This window comes from Phocoena phocoena, chromosome 3, assembly GCF_963924675.1.
Source record: "Phocoena phocoena chromosome 3, mPhoPho1.1, whole genome shotgun sequence".
In the NCBI taxonomy this organism is placed as follows: Eukaryota; Metazoa; Chordata; class Mammalia; order Artiodactyla; family Phocoenidae; genus Phocoena; species Phocoena phocoena.
In genome coordinates this window covers 60,821,816-60,844,580 of record NC_089221.1, presented here as the reverse complement: position 1 = coordinate 60,844,580, position 22,765 = coordinate 60,821,816, and the positions used below count along the sequence as shown (strand labels likewise).

At 40.6% G+C, this 22,765-nt stretch overlaps 1 protein-coding gene across 2 annotated transcripts in view; it reads right to left on the bottom strand.

Moving 5' to 3' along the window:
- Nucleotides 1-8,826: 8,826 nt before the first annotated feature.
- IQGAP2 (IQ motif containing GTPase activating protein 2) overlaps nucleotides 8,827-22,765 on the bottom strand; it is a 239,231-nt gene continuing 225,292 nt past the window's right edge. For both annotated transcript variants that reach the window (XM_065874499.1, XM_065874500.1), the window contains 6 exons: nucleotides 21,477-21,564; nucleotides 19,137-19,349; nucleotides 17,154-17,314; nucleotides 15,182-15,319; nucleotides 14,014-14,122; nucleotides 8,827-9,782 (listed from right to left, as the gene is read on the bottom strand). In XM_065874499.1, coding sequence (XP_065730571.1) covers nucleotides 9,669-9,782; nucleotides 14,014-14,122; nucleotides 15,182-15,319; nucleotides 17,154-17,314; nucleotides 19,137-19,349; nucleotides 21,477-21,564 — 823 coding nt within the window. In that variant the 3' untranslated portion in view covers nucleotides 8,827-9,668. The remainder of the gene's footprint in view (nucleotides 9,783-14,013; nucleotides 14,123-15,181; nucleotides 15,320-17,153; nucleotides 17,315-19,136; nucleotides 19,350-21,476; nucleotides 21,565-22,765) is intronic.

The following is a 22,765-nucleotide window of genomic DNA, read 5'->3' as shown; positions in this document are numbered from 1 at the left end:
GGTGGAAAGGAGAGGCAAGAGGGAGGAGGTAAGCAGATATATGTATATGTATAGCTGATTCACTTTGTTATACAGCAGAAACTAACACACCATTGTAAAGCAATTATACTCTAATAAAGGTGTTATAAAAGAAACAATAAAAACAGTGGTTTTGACTTTTAACATGCACAAGTGCAGATTCCTGGGTTCCATCCAAGACCTATAACATCAGATTCTACACTTTTACAAGCACCCTCAGGTGATGGTAATGTCCGAGGGTTTCCAGACCAAAGTTTTGAGTAACAATATTCTAAGACAGTGTTCTCAAACTTTAGCATGGATCAGAATCACCGGGAAGACTTGTTAAATCCCAGTGCTAAGCTCCATTTCCGGAGTTCCTGATTCAGTGGGTCTGGGAAATGGACTGAAAATTTGCATTTTTAACCAGATCCCAGGTGATGCTGAGGCTGCTGGGGACACATTTTGAAAACCACTGCTCTGAGAGGGAAAAAGAACTGGATTCCATATAGTTTGTATTGCTTTTCTTTAAATGACACAATATTTCAAGCATAGAAAACTACAGAGCCTAATAGAACACCCATGGCATTTAATTTTATATATATATAATTGTTTAAGCTTTTTCATTTCCCTTTTCTGATTCCATTCTTTTTACCTGCCTGGAAGAGTAACTTTCTTATCCACGTTTTTGTATTTTAAGTTTAGTACATTTGTACTTACCCTCAATTTTTTTTTCTTAGTATTGTTTTGTGTGTTTTAAATATTTACACGAAGAGTAACATACTCTAAGAATACTTTTGCAGTTTGCATTTTTTTAGATTTACCTGTTTGATACCTGTATATCTAAATTTTTTAAACTATAGTATTGATATTTCCTTGTGTTATATAACCACATTTTATTCTTCTAAAGGTATCTATTTTATCTGTAGTTTTGGCCTCACTTTTATTCCTAATATAACTTATTTCTACTTTTTTTCCCCCTTGATGAATCTGGCCAAAGGTTGGAAATGACCTTTTTTTTCTTTTTTTTTTGCGGTACGTGGGCCTGTCACTGCTATGGCCTCTCCCGTTGCGGAGCACAGGCTCCAGACATGCAGGCTCAGTGGCCACAGCTCACGGGCCCAGCCGCTCCGCTGCATGTGGGATCCTCCCGGACCGGGGCACGAACCCGTGTCCCCTGCATCGGCAGGCGGACTCTCAACCACTGCGCCGCCAGGGAAGCTCCGGAAATGACCATTTTTAAATGCCCATCTTTTTGTTTTATTGCTTTTATTGCTTAATTTTAGTGTCCTTAATTTTCACACAGGCTTTAAAAATTTTCCTTTCTACTTTCTTTGGATTTACTCTTAATTGTCTTAACCTTTTGAACTTATTGCTTAGCTTAGCTTTCACTTCTTCTCCCTGAAATGACCGCTTTGGCTACATTTTGCAAGTTTTGATATGTTCAAATACGCAATTCAGGCCTAAATATTTTGTCAACTTCATCCTATCTTCTTCCATCCATAAGTTATTGGAAGTTTTGACTGGCTTTTTTGTGATTAATTTCCAATTTTGTGTTATGGTCTGTTGGTGATGTTCTGTTTTCTCTACAAAAGTTCCTGTAATATTTGTGTGCTGTTTAGGGTTTCTTGAAAAAGATATCAATCTCTTTACTTCTTTTGTTCCATGTTACCCATACCAAAACCTTTTTTGTTCTTGGTTTTAGAGCAAATACGTGCAGGTTCCCTGGAGTAGAAAATTGACCCAACCAGAGATGGCTACCTAACATGTTAATATCCCTTGGAAATGAAATCTCATCATTGCAGCGTCATTCATATTGGAACCACTTAATATTGGTTCCCAGTTTTCATTTCCTGTTTGAACTTGTCTGGCACCAAAATGAGTCACTAGCTATCCTCTCATAGTGTGTTTGGTATTTAGTAGTGTTTTAAAACAAATGTACTATCCAAATGGTGAAAGTTTCAATCCCAAGATCCTATGAAAGCAGTTTTGTTTAAACCCATTAGATGACTTACCTGCTTCAGCTATTCCAGTTACTCCTCCCCTGATTGAAGCCCTCTGAGGACAACACTATAGCCCAAAAACTTGCCTTAGTAATTTCGTTTTGGAAGCTAACGGTGGTGATATCCAGGCTTCTACGAAATGAAATCAAACTGTATGCAAATTAGGTGTGCGATTCTCCAGATTTTGTGTAGATATCTCTATAGTTTTTTAAAAAATAAATTTATTTATTTTATTTATTTTTTGGCCGCATTGGGTCTTCGTTGCTGCACTTTCTCTAGTTGCGGTGAGCGGGGTCTACTCTTTGTTGCAGTGCGTGGGCTTCTCACTGCAGTGGATTCCCTTTGTTTCAGAGCACGGGCTCTAGGCACACGGGCTCAGTAGTTGTGGCTCGCGGGCTTAGTTGCTCTGAGGCATGTGGGATCTTCCCGGACCAGGGCTCAAACCCGTATCCCCTGCACCGGCAGGTGGATTCTTAACCACTGTGCCACCAGGGAAGCCCCTCTACATTTGTTTTTAAAGCAAACAGTAGATCTGTAATCACGGTACAATCTAACCAACAGAAGTCCTGTTTCTACCTTTTGTTGATACAAACCTGCATTGGTATTTTGGGTTTAGAAGTAAAGTTAATCTTTTATAATAGGTCAACAATGCATTTCCACTATGGAAATCCATGGACAGAATGGTAGACTATCCCTGTGGTTTGGGGTGCTAGTAAAGGTCAAATTCAGTATCTGTTAAAAAGCAAACAACAGAAACTTGTTCAAGTTATATAAGGTGAACTCAATATCTTTCACTTCTCATATCTGTTCATTTCCCTTCTGTAGTAGTGAGGATTCTCCGGAGAAACAGAACCAATAGGATACATAGAGACGTATGTAAGAGGAGATATATTATTGAAACTGGCTCACATGGTTATGGAAGCCAAGAAGTCCCACCATGATCTGCTGTCTGCAAGCTGGTGACCAGGAAAGCAGTGGTATAATTCAATGAGTCCAAAGGCCTGAGAACCAGGGGAAGTGATGGTATAGCTCCCAGTCTGAGACTGAAGGCCCGAGAACTGGGGGGCTACTGGTGTTAAGTCCCCAGAGTCTGAAGGCTTGAGAACCAGGAGCTCTGCTGTCGCAGAGTAGAAGACAGATGTTCCAGCTCAAGAAGAGAGAGAGAGAATTCCCCCTGCCTGCACCTTTTTGTTCTTTTTGGGCCCTCAACAGATTGGATGATGGTTGTGCACATTGATAAGGGTAATCTTTACTCAGTCTGCAGATGCAATGCTTATCTACTCTGGAAATACCCTCACAGATATACTCAGAAATAGTATCTTATTAGCTATCTGGGCATCCATTTGCCAGGTCATGTTGACACATAAAATTAACCATCACACCTTCCAATACATTTTAGCTAAGAGATGTTATACTCGGAGGAAACAACAGTGAGGCAACCTAGACAATCTGTATGAGCTATTTTATCTGTAGAGAGCATTTGCACTGTTAAACTGAGATAATCAGTAACTGTCCCATTTATACAAGGGCCAAAAGCCATACTGGGACTCCTGAGAGGTGGTGGCGGTCTCTTTCCTTCTCAACCCCCTGGCAGGATCCAATGCTGGGCTTCTACCTCCCCACCATTCTCAAGGCACTGCCAGGCTCTGGACATACAGCAGTGACTGTAACAGTCTCTGTCCTCTGGAGCTTAGAGGATGACTTAGAAGGCTCTATTTTAACCTGTTACCAAGTCCTGGTTACAGTAATAGAGGCAATGGATTTTTCAAAAAGCTGATCAGCAGTTAGACCACCCAGTACTCACCAGAATTTCTCAAAATAGAGACAACTTCCACCATTCAGAGTTCTGTGGTTTGCCTCTTGGAATGTTGAGGAGTACCACAAACCCCTACCTAACCACAGTCCAAGTTGTAAAAATTACATCATGAACAGCACCTCTAATTAGTGCCTGACCACACACACATCCACCAACATACACATCATGGTTCTGGTCTTTCAGTGACAGAAGGGAGATGTGTGTTAAAAATCAAAATTCAGTTGAGTAAATTTGAAGATCTAATTGGCTTTATTGAAAGATGTAAGAATCAGGCATCGTTCTGTGTAACAACTAGAAAGGCACACTGAAGGGGTTTTTGTGGGCTGGTGGAGGGTGGGGAAAGAAGGTCTAAGCAGAAGAAAAGAAAGGATTTGTTTCAAGCCAGGCCATCTCCTTTTGGGGGAAGGGTACTGCAGGGGTCTTTATCATGCAGATTAGCTCAATAGTGTTGATCCAGAAATTTAAGATTGACTGTTTTAAAGGCCACATTTCTGGGCGGGGTTAAAACTGCAATCAAGTCTTGCTTTGCTGTGATGTGGGTGGAGAGCGAGAATGAGTCCATTTTGGGCTTGTCATTTTTTTTTTTTTTAACGTATGCCATGTCAGACAGTGATCTCACTGATTGGGTCTCTTTCTTCATCACAAACTTCCAAAATATTAAAGTATGCAAAGGCTTGCCCTCTCTTGGAGATCACTAGAGCACATTCTTTGCGAGTAGTTAGAGCCCTGTTAAGTCTTTTTTGCCTTTTTAAGTTCCAGGTGCTAAAAAGTGGAGTTCGGGGCAAGCGTGGACCCCCCCTCAGCGTTCCAGACCAAAAATCATTTTTGTAACAGCGGAAACATGATCAAACATACATCAAAATACAGGAGTCAGCTATGCAAAAATGAAGCTAGTGTTTCAATTGCTCCGTGTTTTAAAAAGCCAAACCAGTTTTTCCCCTTCTCCCTATGAGTAAGAAAAGCTACGAGCCCTGGAGAGGAAGCTGGTGAACGGTAGCAGAATATGCCACCCCAAAATATGCCTCCTTCTCTGGGTCACTCATTCATCCATTTCCCTTAAAGATCTCAAAAAAGAAGCGGTTGGTAATATCTTCAACAATAACCTCATCTTGGGGGTCAACGGAGAGAAAACATTTCACAGCTTTCCTCGAGGATGTTGGCATGATAGAAAGATCTTTCTCCATAAAAACAACACTCAAGCATGTCACTCAGTGCTGGAGTAAGTTAAGACGAGCCCCCCCCCCCCCGCCCCACCCTTTTTCTTCCAGATAAACAAAAACTGAGACAATTTATTGTTAGCCATCTTACATACTAAAGTTCTTCAGTCTGAAAGAGAGTGACCCTAGACAGAATCCACAAAAAAGACAAAGTATCAGTAAAGGTAATTTAAGACAAGCCCCTTTTTGAGAGGCTGTGAAAGGTTGGCTTTTACCTCCAAACATCTTTCCCTAATTTTGGCTCTTCCTGTACATTTCCACTAAAAGTCTTTCCTAGAGCACGAAGAAGCAAGCTTAACGTAACTCCTACCTCCTCCCAGTTCCTGTTCCTCACCTAATGCTAGCTGTAGGGTACAGGGAGGTTTATTCTCAAGGTGAAGCTTTATTTTTTATTTTACTTTAAAAATAAAAATTTACTTTTTATTTTACAAATAAAAGCTTTACTTTTATTTGATTCCTTTTACAGAAGCCTGTAGTAAGGGTAATCCATTAAACACACACACACACACACACATCTACAAACTGCTGAGACAACACTGTTTCAAGGTATTTACCTCTGTCAAAAATCTGTATAAGCCTGAAACAATCATCAAAGTAGCAGATTCTACTCTTTTAAAATTTGAATTTTCCAAATTCTGTCGGGCTTACCTTCAAGTTTAGTGTGCCAAATGAGCACAAGCGAACTGTTTCTGAATATGGGGTAACCTCCGTGGAAAATAAAGCCTGTTGAATGAATGAACAGAATACAAAGTGTTGGAGTGAGGGGGGTCCAGCCTGAGAGTCTGGATTACTGTTGTGGCAGAGACAGCTGATTGGTCCCCAGGTATCACTGTTCCCTTTCTTTACAAATAGAACCACCTCCCCCTCTACCCCTGGGTTTTAATTGGGCGCATGACTTAGCTAGGAACTTTACTTCCCAGCATTTTTGTTTTTTTTTTTTTAATTTATGTATTTTATTTTTGGCTGTGTTGGGTCTTCGTTGCCATGTGTGGGCTTTCTCTAGCTGTGGCGAGTGGGGGCTACTCTTCTTTGCGGTGCGTGGGCTTCTCACTGCAGTGGCTTCTCTTGTTGTGGAGAACGGCCTCTAGGCGTGCGGGCTTCAGTAGTTGTGGCACATGGGCTCAGTAGTTGTGGCTCATGGGCTCTAGAACGCAGGCTTAGCAGTTGTGGCACACGGTCTTAGTTGCTCCGCGGCATGTGGGATCTTCCTGGACCAGGGCTTGAACCCGTGTCCCATTGGCAGATGGATTCTTAACCACTGTGCCACCAGGGAAGCCCCATGTAACTAAGTTTTGACCAAAGGACTGTAAGCAGAAATAACACATGGAGCTTGAAACAAAACGACTTGACCCGGACTTCTTTCCCCCTTCCTGCCATCCAGGAATCAGTGACAAGGACAGAGCCAACTGGCCAGCTTGGATCCCTGGTAACTTGTGGGACTGCTCACCTGCCTTTGAGAAAATGTGGGGCCTTTAGGGACTTTCCACCCCCTCACTTGTTCCCGTAAACCAATTCTTCTCCCTATCGTGCGCCACTCCTTCTCCCTATCGAAACCAATTCTTCTCCCTATCGTGCGCCACTCCTTCTCCCTATCGAAACCAATTCTTCTCCCTATCGTGCGCCACTCCTTCTCCCTATCGAAACCAATTCTTGGAGTTTTTCAGTTGACGGGGACTTGCCAGACAGCGGGTAATTTTCCAGTTGCCCGTAACAGGTATACGCCCTAACCGCCACAATGAACAGACAACTATAACGGCCAGAAGGTGGGACAAAAGTTCCTAAGCCAATGAATTCAAAAGTCACCACATTTACCCAATCATTGTGAGAATATACCCGCCCTATGAGTAAATAAACCTATAAAAAGTATGTGATTCCGCTTTTAGGGGTTCCCCATCGGCCTCCTGCGTGAGGTTCAGGGAACCCCGGTGCATCGGCTCCTAATAAACCTCTTGCGTGTTGCAGCGGCTCTCGACTCTTGGCGGTTCTTGGGCGAGTTGGAATCCCTCGTAGACCGTTTGGGTCTAACAAAAACAAACTTCTACCTTGTGTCAGCCACAGGGTTTTGGATCTCTTGGTCCCAGCAGATCACTCTTGAAGGGGAAAATGTGCCATCCCCACAATATGCCTCTCTGGTAGAAGGATTACTTTGAGCTGGTTATTTTTGAAAAACAGCAGATACAGGAGAAGCTCTGAAAACCAAGTAAAGTTACAGTCTTTTAAAAGACATTTACATTTATAAGGGAACTCTCCATTCGTTAAGGGTGTTTCCTTCTCTGAACAAGGAAGAGTGACTAAATCTCTAGCAACTCTTATCAGTGGAAAAGGCAGAAGCTGAAATCTGCATAACTATACCCTCATTTACTCTGCTTTGCCCGATTACCTCCCCTAACTGCTCCCCCCATCGCCTTTTGCCTTTAGCTGGAGATGGTATTTAAGGTGGTGGCTTGGGACATCTGGGGGAGCAGGCAAAGCACAGTAAGTGAGGGTATAGTTAGGCAGATAGCTCCTGTGTGTCTCCCAGGTATATAGGAGGTATATGCATCATTAAACCTCTCTTTTTCTCCTGTTAATCTGTCTTTTATTATGGGGGGCGGGGAGGTCTCAGCCAAGAACTTAGAAGGGTAGAGGGAAAATTACTTTTCCTCCCCATAAACTATACCCTAAATGGCACAGCTGTAGATGTTGACCCTTAAACAGTGTGAGGGTTAGAAGTGCCACCCCACACACACAGTCAAAAATCTGAATATAACTTTTTCTTTTAAAAATTTAGTTTTGGGCTTCCCTGGTGGTGCAGTGGTTGAGAGTCCGCCTGCCGATGCAGGGGACATGGGTTCGTGCCCCGGTCCGGGAAGATCCCACATGCCGCAGAGCCGCTGGGCCCGTGAGCCATGGCCACTGAGCCTGTGCGTCCGGAGCCCGTGCTCCGCAACGGGAGAGGCCACAACAGTGAGAGGCCCGCGTACCGCAAACAAACAAACAAAACAAAACAAAACAAAAAAAATTTAGTTTTTATTTATTTTTGGCTGTGTCGGGTCTTCCTTGCTGCGTGTGGGCTTTCTCTAGTTGCGGCGAGCGGGGGCTTTCTCTAGTTGCGGCGAGCGGGGGCTACTCTTTGTTGCGGTGCGCAGGCTTCTCATTGCAGTGGCTTCTCTTGCTGCAGAGCACGGGCTTAGTTGCTCCGCAGCACGTGGGATCTTCCCAGACCAGGGCTAGAACCAGTGTCCCCTGCACTGGCAGGCGGATTCTTAACCACCGCGCCACCAGGGAAGTCCTGATTTAACTTTTGACTCTCCTAAAACTTAACTAATAGCCTACTGTTGACCTAAAGTCTTAACCAATAACAAACTCTTAACATATATTTTGTATGTTATATGTACTACGTACTGTATTCTTACAATAAAGTAAGCTAGAGAAAAGAAAAGGTTATTAAGAAAATCGTAAGGAGAATACATTTACAGTACTGTACTGTATTTATCAATACTGTACGTTTATGTGATCTGTTTATAAAACAAATCTGCCAGTACCTACATTAATATTGTCTTATATGATATAAAACACTGTAGATGTTATACATATTATTAACACCAGATATCAAAAATAAAAAGATGTGGAAAAGAAATTCATGGTTTTTTTACAGTTATTTATTGAAAAAAATTCATGTGTAAGTAGACCCATACAGATCAAACCCATGTTGTTCAAGGGTCAACTGTACTTCTTTTCCCCCAAAGTCCCACCAAGAACCTTCTCCTACCCACTAAATGATTTGGATTTATTCAGACAGAAGTCAAATTAATGTAATTCAGTAATATTTATTTTACATAAAACAATTTTCAAAGAATACATTTAAAAACCATCCAGATACTGATTTTATTGCATTACAAAACATTGAGAGGCACAATTGAAATATTCAAATAAATTGTGAGGGGTGGAGGTGGGGTGAGGCCTATGATCTCTATCCACCTTGTTCCTTAGTCACTGAGAGGCTCTGGGTCCAAGAGTCTCTACCATGAGGCAGTAGTGCACTTCATTAAGTAGGAATAAATCACATAAAATATATACTTTTATACAGAAAGTGTTATTGTACTGTCACTTTCAATTACTTATAAAAACTTCACTTTGAATTGCACAAAAGGTTTCTTTAAAATCGATAACTCCCAGAAGGTGGGGCTTAGAACCAAGTATCTCTCTAAATAATTCATTACAAATAATTCAGGTTCCATTTCTCCACAGATCAAAAAAAAAAAAAAAATCTATGAAGACTTACAGTATTCAAATGGGACATTTAAAAATTTTTTTTATAGGAAAATAGGTTTACACATTTGTCCCTAATCAGCTAAAGTTATTTTCTCCCTACTTTAAAACAAATCACAGAATATCCAAAGTTTTAAATCAGAGTACCTGCACCACAGTATAATGTGGCAGTGTTTACGTTAATTCATTTTGTGTATCATTCTACTGCAGTATCAGGTTATCAAAAAGGCACATGGGTACATTCTTCGGAACGGTTTTGGTCTTAAAAAAGAAAAATCACACGTTTATAAGCAGTGATTTCAATCATGTTTAAAAACAAAAATACTAAACAGATTCATTTCCTAATCCAGGTGATACAGAATCCATGAGATTTCTTCAGGCACTTCATTTCCCATAGAATTTCTTGTTCAGCAGGTATATGAGAAGGTTTACATTCACTTTAACCTTATCAAACATTTTCATCACAGCTACTCCTTCATACTGCATCTGAAGTAAATCCTGAAATTGTAAGGAACATCAATCACATCTCCAATTTGACATTTCCCACATTTAAAACACATTCTGGAAGACTGTTGACAACAATAAGATTCGGTTGACCTCAGGACCTCGGTGGGGGTTCTTACACTTCAGTGTGCATTAGAATCACCTGGTTTAAAAACACAGGCCAGTTAAAACAGATTGCTGGGTCCTACCCCCAGGAATCTCTGATTCTGGATCTCTGGGGTGGGTCCCAAGAACTTGCATTTTAACAAGTTCCCAAGGGGTGATGATATTGTTGGTCTGGGTGCCATAGTTTGAGAATCACTCACCTCGATGAAAGAAAACAGAGTTTTAGAATTGATAAGGACTTTACGAGAGAAAACCATTACCGTTAATATTAGACATAGAATTAAAAGTTTAATTATAACTGAAAAACTCAAGACACAAATGTTACAGCAAGATGAGGTATATCCTTTAGAAGAGCCAGGGTTTTCTAAGGTGGAGTGAGACAGTTCGTTGAGGAGGAAAAAGAATACTAAAACTCCTATTTTTATTTTTTCCTCATTTCTTAAGCATGTACATTTTCTATGTATTTTATAAAGTAGATTTTGAGTAAAGTGCCAAGAGCATGTATACTTTATAAATAAATAAATATAGAGAAATACGGAGAAATGCTGTATTTACTGAGGAAAACTGCGAGAGTGAAATTTGGAGACCACTGCACAAAGCAACTCGTTCCGATCTAGACTACTTCTGTTCCTGTATTCTGTTCCTCATTCTCAAGTAAGTTTATCATTCTGTTTCATTGCTGCTGTATAAACAAAGAAAAATTAATAAAATTTCCTTCGTTTATAAATTAATAACTGGCTCACACCAGCCAAATGCATGAGACTAAAGCAGTAACATTTTACAACAACACAGGACAGGGGGGCTTTCCCAGATAGAAGATATTCCTGAACTGCCCTAGACTCGTACCCGGGTCTCATTTTCCTGCTTGTAGCTCTGGAAATTTCTTGTTTCTCAATGATAATGCCTTGTGTCTATAACAAGCAAGGCCACCTGCAGAAGGTGGAGTCTTCTTTGAGGGAAGGGCTCTTGCCGGCTTCCTGCTCTACTTTCTCAATTATCTCCAACTGCACTCAACTAAACCCCTCCATTATTTAGATATGCTTCTGGGATGGAAATTCCATAGGGAAGTGAAGTTCTTTCATCAAGAATGGTTTTGCCTATTAAAGCGTAGTGGAGATTCACTTTTCCTTTGGGAAAGGCAACATCTGTCAAAGACTCTTGGAAAAGAACGAAACCAATATGGTTAAATTGAGAAGGAATCATGTATGGAGGGGAATTAGCTGGGCCCCCATGGGGAACAGAGGAACTCTGATTGTACTTGCGGCTGAAAGACCAGATATTAGTCTTTTTTTTTTTTTTTTTTTTTTTTTTTTTTTTGCGGTACGCGGGCCTCTCACTGCTGTGGTCTCTCCAGACGCACAGGCTCAGCAGCCATGGCTCACGGGCCCAGCCGCTCCGCGGCACGTGGGATCCTCCCGGACCGGGGCACGAACCCATGTCCCCTGCATTAGCAGGCAGACTCTCAATCACCGCGCCACCAGGGAAGCCCCAGATATTAGTCTTATCTCCACTATTTGCTATCTTACAACCTTGCAACATCATATAACTTCTCTGAGGTTCTGTTTCCTTGTGTGTAAATTGGGGCTGACACTGCCAACCCCATAGGCGTGTTATTGGGCATATGAGATCAAGAAGTCTGCAAACACTTTGTAAGCCACTCTTGTCTGGTCAGGAACAACTGGAATCCTGTGAGAGAGGCAGCAGTGTAGAGAGATGAAGAGTTTGGATTCCAGCGGCCCTTCCATAACGTGCTCTCTGAATCCCAGTTCTTCATCTGGGAAAGGAAGAATACCAAGACTGCAGCCCTCCATAAACACTGGCCATTGTTTATATAAGCAGAACATCTTCACATAACTCACACCTTCCTGTTATGTATATGGCTACAGGATATAATTAGGATATCATCTTTAGGAACTGAGGAAAGAGTGGCCTGTAGAAAACCTAGAAGCATAATATTAGAAGGAATCTCCCTTTTTGTCCTCTTAGAAACAAAGTCCTTGACTCCCACTGAAGACCGGGCCGTCACATTTCTCTTTGGTAATTTGCTTCCTATTAGAATTGTCTGAAAGCCATAAATTGTGTGAAAAGATAAGTGTGACTTTATGTCTGACAGCTATTATATGCAGGGCTGGCTCTGTGGGCATTCGACCTGTGCATGGTCCCATGATTAGAAGAAGGGCCCTGCACTTAGTTTAATGCTCTGCTGTCGTCGTCTTGAAATTCTCACCAATTTCGAGTAAGGGGCTCTGCATTTTCATTTTGCACTGAGCCCTGCAAATTATGTAGCTGGTCCTGATGATATGTCAATGAGCATAATAGCCACCTGCATACAGCTAAGGAGCAACAGTTTACAATTGTGTGTCTAAGTGAATGGTGTGAACAGCTAATCCTACTATGAAACTTTTAACAAAGGAGCAAGTGAAGCTTGGTGTTTGCATACTGTTAAAAGGAAGTCCTATGGAATTCCTGAGGCCTCTCTAAACAGGTGTCTCCTGGTCACTTGTGATTCATCTGTTGTTCAGTTGATGTTTATCGGGCTTGGATCATTTCCTTCTTGGCAATCACATGATATGTTCTTGCTACAGAAGAATCACTAACCAAGGCATATCACCACAAGCACACTCTTTTCTCTTCCCATATTTATCTAAGTATTCCACAGAGTAACTCAAGACTTTCAGTTAAATTTTTAGACGGATACATTTAGTGACATTTAAAATAAACAAGAAAATAATAGCGTTAAGTATACTTTTCATAATTACATAATATCTTCAATTATCTCTCTTAACTCTAATTTACTCCATTATCTCAGTGTCTTTATAAAACCCATTTAGCTCTCATTTCTTTTTAGGCTTATAAGGAATGCTAGACAGAAAAGAAGGGCCCTGGTATTTTATCCCATGGGTTAGGGGTGGAGGTGTAACTCCACGGATCTCAGCAACAGGCTAGGGAGGCAGTGAGGCTGGAACTTACACCATTCCCAGTGGCTTATCATGATGTTCCACGTAGATACATGCAGAATACCTGGGAACAGTTTTACAAGTAGTTGGGGGCCCAGGTAAATAGGTGTTATTTCCATTTAAAAACTCAATCATATCAAAAAAGAAAACTCAATCGCAGCTCTAAATTGATTCTGTGCAAGAATTAAGTTGGGAGTAGATAAACATTTACTTGCACTCTCCCTCCTTTTTTTTTTGGTGGCACATTAACTGTTTTCTGTTTCTGCTCAAGTATATTTGGCTTAAATGTGGTTCTTATGAGAAAATAGCAGTAATTCTGACTGCAAACACCATTTTTCTATTTACAGATATCGGTTTTGCACAATGTCTTTCTTTCTTGTGATCCCAAATAGTTAACAAAGAAATTTAAGAAACTGATGCAAAAATAATTCTAGGAAGGAGAAAGGGAAGAAGGAGAAATGAGATCCAGAAAGTTCCAATCCTGGGTATATGCTATCTTAGGAAGAAATGCAATTTCCTAAGAAAAGGAAACTTTCCAACCTTTACTTAATAGCTCTGAATACTTTTACATATATTATTCTTTTCTCTAAGCTTCAAAATGAAAACATAGCTTAGAAAAACTCACTGCTATGGTTTACCATTTAAAAGCAGTTTAAGTTCCAATAATGTGGAAAATCATAGCTTTAAAAAAATCAACACCACAAACTAATACTGGCAAATAAGGCTGGCATTGGTCTCCTGTTAAATTTCATTGTTGTCATGAAGAATGCAAGCCAGGGGCTTCCCTGGTGGCACAGTGGTTAAGAATCCGCCTGCCAATGCAGGGGACAGGGGTTCGAGCCCTGGTCCGGGAAGATCCCACATGCCACGGAGCAACTAAGCCTGTGCGCCACAACTACTGAGCCCGTGTGCCACAACTACTGAAGCCCACGCGCCTAGAGCCCATGCTCCGGAACAAGAGAAGCCACCGCAATGAGAAGCGCGCGCACTGCAACGAAGAGTAGCCCCCGCTCACCGCAACTAGAGAAAGCCCGTGCGCAGCAACGAAGACCCAATGCAGCCAAAAAAAATAAATAAATTAAAAAAAAAAGAATGCAAGCCAGGGAAGCCAAGAGGGACCCCCACTATAAAACTCTCCCCAATCTGCAGGAATCCCAGCTTACCTGAATATTGAGCTGTACCTTTTCCATCTCAACACCCAGGAATTTTGATCTGACATCAAAGATGCCCACATCTTCAGTAGATGAGATATCAAATGTAACGTTTTTAAACCTAGTAAAGAAAGGACCATTCACACATGTGGAACTGCAAATATACGCTTAAAGCTGAAACAAATTAATGGACCCTAAGTTACCATTCCTGGTGAACAGCCTGCTGGGAAAATTCTAAGGAAGTTACCCCAAATCTCCCACCATCAGTCCCCAGTTTGGCTCACTGGAAATATGGCTCGTGTTGAGATCTGCAGCCCACGGAGCACTGAAGTAGGTGCTTTGTTACAAGAGAAATGCAAAATATTGTCCTTGCTCTTAAAGAGCATAATATACAGTTGAAATTATAGGAGATTCACAGAACTATAAATGTTGAGTTTTACTGCTGACAGGCCAGTTGAGCATTTTAGACGATTAGTTTTACAGCAACTTCAAAGGGGAAGAAGCATTTTCTCTGAGCTGGTCTCTGTCAAGAGAAGGTTGGATGGGACAAATGCAAGAGAAGCCAGGCCTTGGAGGAAGCCGGAGTTACAGAGGAGTACACACAGTGAGTCTGGCGTCCTCCAATGGAAAAGGAAGTGATGGAGCACAGGACTTACGGTCCTTTTAAAATGGCGAACCCATTAGTGCCTGGTGTGGGGCTCGGAGGAGGGTTTCTCCTCCACCTCAAATACACACAGTAGTAGCACACTGCTGGAGTGGCTCTGACCCAGGGAACAGCACACAGTCCGTGGCTTCCAAATCGGAGAGGTACCGTTTTGCAATTGGAAACAACTCTCACTGAGCTAGACCAAAAGGCAGCTTTTCTTTTCTCACTGCTGTGACTCAGTTCTTTTGGAGGGAGAGGCGAGGCTGGCAAATCCCAACACACTGGCTAAGCCACGGGAAGCACAATCACTCGATCAGCACTTAGTCTGACCAGCAGCATCAGATGCTCCAGGCCTTATGGGAAGACTAGAGATTACAATACACGTGTTCTCTCCTGTCATCTGTGAGCAAGGGGAAGCCCTGACAGACCAAGTGAAGCCTTCTTCAAAGGCCACAGGAAACTGAAGTGGGAGTCAGATTTGATGGGAGGGATGAGAGGGCGGTGTGCTTTGTGCAGATTTTCGGTGCCACTCACTGGTTTATCTGAAGATCGTCTACGCCCAGGAGGACACCCTTCTCATGCAGCTTTGCTGCGGTGTACCTCACCGGCTTCGCTCGCTTTGTCCCTTTGGGTTCTCCTTTTCCATCAAGTTTAATTGATCTCCGAGTATTTCTGACAAGATAAGAACAGACCATCCGTCGTGAAGATGGCAAACTCAGACGTTCCAGGCAGCGCAACAACCAGCACAGAGGGCACACCACTGCCCACACCTGGCCCCCACTATATGGAACCTGGGCAACTTTATATTGTGTGATAGTCGGCGACAACCTTCCCGGTGCAGTGCAATCTCACTACTGAACAGTTTAAGGAAAAGCTATTTTCGATGCGACTCAAGTTTGAATTACAGACTAATATGTTTCATAAAACCTGTACTTTGCTGTCTCAGGCATGTTGAACCATGTGGCTCGATTAAGTCATTTCACAAGCAGCTTAGGTGCCATAACATAAACTGCGTACACACTCCTAAAGAAAGGTATCACTAGGAGTGCTTTAATTTATTTAACAAATAGTACGTGGCCATCCCTGTTCCAAGTGCTTTCTAAATACTGCCTCACATTTACAAAATTAACCTTGCCATAGTGTTCTGAAATAAATTCCTTTTTTCTGTATCATTTCATTTAGCTCTCATAACAACACTTGTAAGGCTGGTACTCCCAATTCTCTCTTAAAGATGAGAAAATTGAGGCTTCAGAGATCACTGGACTGGTTCAAGATCACACAATGTAAGAGAGAATCCCAATCTAGCTCACCTGACTGCAGAGGTTGTAAAATGCCTTGTCGTAGTTGCAATAAATACGTAGAGAAAACCCCTGACAAGCTTATTTCTACTAAATATTAGCTTTACCAACTTTTATCTTCCCAGGAATAGCATAAAAGTAATTTACAGGCTGCAAGCAAATGAATTAAAATTCAGAACTAGTGCGGCACAGATAAATGAGATTTAAATTTGGTTATATTCCTTCATCGAATCTATGATTAATGCAATTGATTTTTCCATATAGCACCATTTCCTAGTGTCAATTTGACTACAAGGGTTACATAAAAATACTGAATTATGTATTTAAACGGGTAATTAAAATTTGATTAGCATTGACCTTAGTCTATTGATAAGAGCAATTATGAGCAAAGAATACTCATTAAAAGTAGCTATATTGGGCTTCCCTGGTGGCGCAGTGGTTGAGAGTCCGCCTGCCGATGCAGGGGACGCGGGTTCGTGCCCCGGTCCGGGAAGATCCCACATGCCGCGGAGCGGCTGGGCCCGTGAGCCATGGCCACTGAGCCTGCGCGTCCGGAGCCTGTGCTCCGCAATGGGAGAGGCCACAACAGTGAGAAGCCCCAAGAGTGAGAGGCCCGTGTGCCGCAAAAAGAAAAAAAAAAAAAAAAAAGGTAGCTATATTGTGAAAAAAAATCTATGATATGTATGCTAATGGGTAATAGAGAACTGACAAATTTTGTCTTTTGTGGAAGTAATTTTTAAAAACCAGTAAAAACCAGTAAGTAATTTAAAATCATTGAGCTGTGCTGTGCAATAGCAAATACCTGGTGCTGCCTAACATTGTCAAGTATATAAAAACTGTTTATTGTTATCATCCCCAAGGGTAGCTGCTTTTTTTTTTTTTTTTTAAATAATAGTGTTTAAAACACACCTTTGACTAAAAAAGAAGGAATAATGAAAGTGCTTCCCCAAGTGTTTAAAGCTACTTGTTTGAAACACAACAGGGTAAACTACTTTAATGCCGATGTTAATAGAGAAGTAACATGTTTCTAAATTCACTCCTGACTTCTTAGCTCAGAGTGGCAAATCATAAAATTGAGATTCTAGTTTTTGGTTATATAATAAAGCAAAAGTTTGCTAGCACACCCAACCCGACAGCCCAGGATTGTAAAAGAATGGATACCCCATATATATCACGACATTACAAAAGAATACATGATTTCAACTTACTTTCTTTTTAAGTTGTCTAAACAAGTCTTTATGTAGGTGTCATAATAATTAATTTGCTCTTCATAAAATGCCGCCTTCTTGTTAAGTGCGTTCAGGGTCTGTTGAAGTTTTTCCAATTCAGCTTTTCGAAGCTGACGATGGATTCTTTGATTTCGAATATCCTAAAATAACAAGGAAAGGCCACGGTATGAGATTTAAGCAGGAGTTTGCTTTATGATACTGCCCACTTGGGACAAGAAGAATATCTAGTACTAAATCACTATTTGTGACTGTTGTAGTTTATTTTAGTCACCTCATTTTAAACTCTCAACACCAAAATGTTCCCTTTTTACTTTAGAACTGGGAGTGTCTGTATTTCATTTTTTTTTTTTTTTTTTTGTATTTCATTTTAAGAGAGGTGCTAAGGTTGATGAAAAAGCAGAGAAGCAATTTTAGATTAATTGTATAAGGAGAAATAGTGTTTTTAAAAGGGCACAAGGAAGATTTTAGCAGGAGAAAATTTCTTCAGAATATTTTGAACATTCTACTTTGAAGAATACTTTACCCTGAAAAGGGTTACATTTCATCATTACATTCATTTTCTTTTTTTTTTTTGGCCGCCCCATGTGGCTTGTGGGAATCTCAGTTTCCCGACCAGGGATCAAACCTGGGCCCTTGGCAATGAAAGTGCAGAGTCCTAACCACTGGACTGCCAGGGAATCCCCTATTTTAGAAATTAAAAAAACAATACACTTTTTAATCTGAAAAATATTTCTCAAGATTTGCAAAAACAACTGGGGTCTCAAGATTGATTGAAAAAATTCAACATGGATAACTATTACTTGGATTTAAATAGAGTTCCTAGAACATAAAGTTGACCAAGCTGCTTACAGCTTACGAGAGATACGTTATATTTAAACTTACATACACACAATTCTTTTTTTTTGTAATTCTAATTTGTGAATTAAAAAAACGTTTCATTTAAGAAAATGGTGCTTGTTTAATATTATTTTTCCTTTGTGGACAGTTAAAAAAGATTCCTCTAGGAATCCAAAGACAGACAAACACATCCTTCTTGAGTAAAAATTCTTCATTAAGTAGAATATTTTGGGGGATGCCTTCACGATAGCTTTTTGCTTTTTCCAAGACAAAAGCATCAATTTCTCTACTACACATTCCCTAAGAGACATATTTTCCACCCCAGAGCTATAGAAAAAAACGTTACTTCCCTTGAGGCACTCAGGCTGGGAGGAATAAGCCTACTGCCAGGACTGACCATAACTTTCCGTGGAAGAATGAAGCTGAGTGCATTTCCCTCCCAGAAGTTAAGAAAATTTATTTTTTTTCTGATCATGTAACTGTCCTTAACCTCCAGACCCATTTTAATTTGCATGTTTGGGTAAAAAGAATGAAAAAACATTTTTTAACCCAAAATATATACTTCCTTATCTTTGGCAAACAGATCTAGCCTTTTCCTGTGATGTTTCCTTGCACTAATTTGATATCCTTTTCTCAGGAAGTTTCTCAACTGTCAAAATACAGGGAGGAGAAAACAGAAACTAACTTTTAAGTCTGAACTGCATTCAGGTTAAACTGCTTAGAGGAAAATTCTCAGGGACACAGAGGTGCCATCTCAGTGGCAGGTCCCATGGGCAACTGGGTTATATGACAACTAAGGACTCAAGAGAGAACGCTCCTAAAAGTGTCACTTTTAAAACTAGTAGGTATTGTTTAAAGCAACAGATGAAACTTGTCTATTACATTTCCTAAGCATTTATGTCTGGTGTGTTTCAACTCTTCTAATGACTTGGGGGAATTGTGATTATTCTCTATGAAAAGTCATCAACTTCTCTGAAACCTTAAAAAATCTGTAATATTGAGGAGGACAGGAAACATATGTATATAACTATGAATTCCTCATGTCACCTCAGAGTCCCAGCATGTGTGTGACCAATGATTAACACGTCTGCTAAGCAAAGGAGAAAGAATACTCTTTCCAACAACCTTGGCAATCTCATTGAGAATGTCTTGGTATTTGTTTTTGGATGACACATGTCCAGTCTGTTCCAATGTCCGAAGATTCCTCTGGATCTTCCTCTTCTTCTGCTCAAGGGGCAGCTGTGCATCTTCAACCATAGACTGGCTATGCTTCATGTCTTCGGGAGTCCTGGAATCTAAAACTGCACGGCTCACCATGTCTGCGGCATGATCTATCTCCTGGAAAGGGAATATCAAGATGTTGACTTATCTCTGATGCCCTAATCTCAGATTCAGAAGCTGTACAAGGCAAGTTAATATCAAAATGAAAGAGGTCCTCGAGCCAAGGTCCAGAGACAGAATTACAATACGTTCTTCATGGGTTTTGAAGTAGGTCTTTGGGAAGGAATTACTTTGTTTTTCCGAGAAACATAGCAGTGGTGGCAGGCCTACTTTGAGCGAAATTCTAAATAGCTACGGTATTGCTAAGATGACAAGTTACCTTAGTAATGGACATATTATCAGGGATAACTGATATTTTATAGTTCTCTGGATGGAAAGATATCGGTTTTGGATACAATAGTCCAGATGAGGAAACTAAAACTAGATTATCCATTAAAACGTGGCCATGAGAACCCTGAACTCGACTCTAACATCAGCCATATTTACAGAGATTCATAAGCTGTAAAGGCTTTGTTCTGGTAAGGGAATCATTCTCAAACTTCCGACTCTGAAAAACCTGCAGGGTTTCTTTGAACCAAAGGAAATTAAGAGTTTTCTAGCACGAAATAAGTTTCCAAATAAATGAATCAAGACAGTTTGGATACTTTGTTCAAAAAACCAGTAATAACAAGAGACTGGTGATCTTCCCATGTCACAATCAGACAACTGATTGACACTGTAGACAAAGTCTAAGAATATAAATGACAGATCAACTTTATGGACACAGTAACAGTAAACCAGGTTAGCAGGTAACAGTAACAGTAGCAGCCAATATTGTTGAGAACTTAATATGTATCAGATATTATTCTACCCACTTAACATGTTTTAACTGAGTTATTCCTGAATTGGGTACTATTATTATTATTCCCTTCTTGCAGTTGAGGAAATCAAGGCATAGAAATATTTCTAAGTGCCTAGAGCTACAGAGCTATACTTGATCTCGGAAGTCTTCACTCTTAGTGATTAAGCTACATTTGGGGAAAAATAAAATATTCATTAAGAATTAAAATTCTCATACTCAGTAAAATATTCTACCCACCTTGTTTAAAAATATTCACACATTAACAAACATCAGATAACTTGACATTTTATATATATATATATATATATATATATATATATATATATATATACTTTTATTAAAAACTGTGACAGAATGATTTCTTGGCAACCAATTAAATTAAGAATGATTCAGGAAATTACATGTAGCCCAGCTAAGAGTAACTAAATAGATAATTTTGTTAGCGTTTGTTTAGGGAGTGGCAATTATCGAAACTAAAGCAATATCACTGAAATTAATTCAGAACAAACTGAATAATGATGCATTTTCAAGGATGCTGATAAAAGGATTATTGCAAGATTGTTATTAAAGTTTAATAAACTTCAGTTATTTACACCAGGATAATGGTGCTCTGACCTAATGGACTCAAGACGTTTGCTTCCGAAGCATTTGGAAAACAGTTTTAATGTGTGGGACATTTCTTCATTTCTTCAAGTTAGCAAAAACATAAAATATGAAAGGTATTTTTCTGTATCCTGTCGACCAGAACGATCTCTTAAGTGACTTATTTGCCCATCCACTGCAATGAATACAGTCTTCTTTTTTTTTTTTTCTTTTTTGCGGTACGCGGGCCTCTCACTGTTGTGGCCTCTCCCGTTGCGGAGCACAGGCTCCGGACGCGCGGGCTCAGTGGCCATGGCTCACGGGGATCTTCCCGGACCGGGAGATCTTCCCGGACCGGGGCACGAACCCGTGTCCCCTGCATCGGCAGGCGGACCCTCAACCACTGCGCCACCAGGGAAGCCCAGTCTTCATTTTTAAGTAGTCCATTCTTCTTTTCCTTTGTTTCCTACACTCACTGTTCAAAGTTTACAATGAACATTCAGAGGCTTTGAAAGACCCAGAACTATCTTCCTAGTCTAGGACAAAATTCTTCAGCATAAATTCAGTGCTGCATTTTTCTATTTCATTACATTGATATTCCATGGATTTTACATATAGCTGAACTCGGTTGAATTCCTTACTTCCAAACCGTGTCAGATACAGTTTCTCTGAGGTAACGATAAACATTTGGCACAAAGATTTGTTAACAAAATCAACTCATATCAAAGGTACTTATTATTTTACACTCTAAGGCCAATTACCTGTTTTGTACTTGCTGGCGTCTCTAAGATTTCTGACAGTGTGCTCCCTGGTTGGTTCCGGATCACATCAATGATCAGCTTTTTGGTCCTTACAAAATACAGAAAGGAGAGACAGGCTTTCAGACAGCAGTCCTAATGCACAAAAATCTGCTTCTCCCAAGGGAGTGAACAAGCACCTACAGAGATGAAGCCTCAAAGAGAATCCCTTAAAATAAAGCCATCTCACAGAACTCCACCACATCTGCTTTAAGGCTCCCCAAAGTTTGCGAATGCTTAATAATCAAAGTCTGGGTTTTATATGCTTGATGTTGTCAGATTATAGTGTCAGTATCACGGGCACAAGTATGTCATAAGATTCCTTATCTAAGTACCTGTTCTTCTTTTTAGACTGAGACTACTTTTTGACGAGAAGGAAGGATAATTTGGCCCGTGACTGTGGAGGGTGCAGGAAAGGTCCCCCTTTCCTAACTTGAGTAACATTTAAACTTCTGAGCCTGTTGAAAACATCCTAAGCCTTTAGGAGCCAGAGAAGCTGTTAGCTTTCCTGCTCTGAGAAGGTTATGAAACACTGTGAAGGCCAGTGGGAGCCCAAGTCCTGTGTGGGCTGTGGAGGCTTTGGCTGCTGGATGACACAGCAGCCAGAAGGATGGGTGTTTGGGAGCCTCAGGTCTGGTGGCGGGACGAACCCATCGGGTGGGAGAGAACTGAAGAGCTGCTCGGTAACAAAAGCTGGAAAACCCCTCTGTTAGTGCTAAAACCATCTATTTTTTCATATGTGTTCTTTAGGGTAATCAGCCACCCTTTACTAATTAAAGATCAGGTTACGGAACTATGTAAAAAGATTTTAACATAAAAGGCAAATGGTCAAGTGTGCTCCCTTTTACATAAGTGGGAACATTATTGGACATCGAGTCCCTTCAAAAAAAAAAGTGGGGGTGGGGGGAACATAAACAGAAGTTGCCTTAAATTACAAACAGGTCTAACCAACAACGTCTGAAGTTTCACTCTCATTGCGTTGAACCTCAGTTCTTTCCAAGGCATTACATGGTATCACTGGATGATGAATTTCTTCCTCAACTACAGCAGAAAATGTTCACACGGCATGAAAATTGGAAAATGAAAATAAAACATCGTTTATGTTTTGAAGCACTGGGGCGACTGCTCCCAAAGGACAAGAGGAAACTTTCAAAAGAATTCCAGATATATTATTTTTGCAAACAGGATAAAATCCAATAAACCATCTGTAACCATTATTTTTCTCCTTTCTGATTTATTTCAAGTCTGTATGA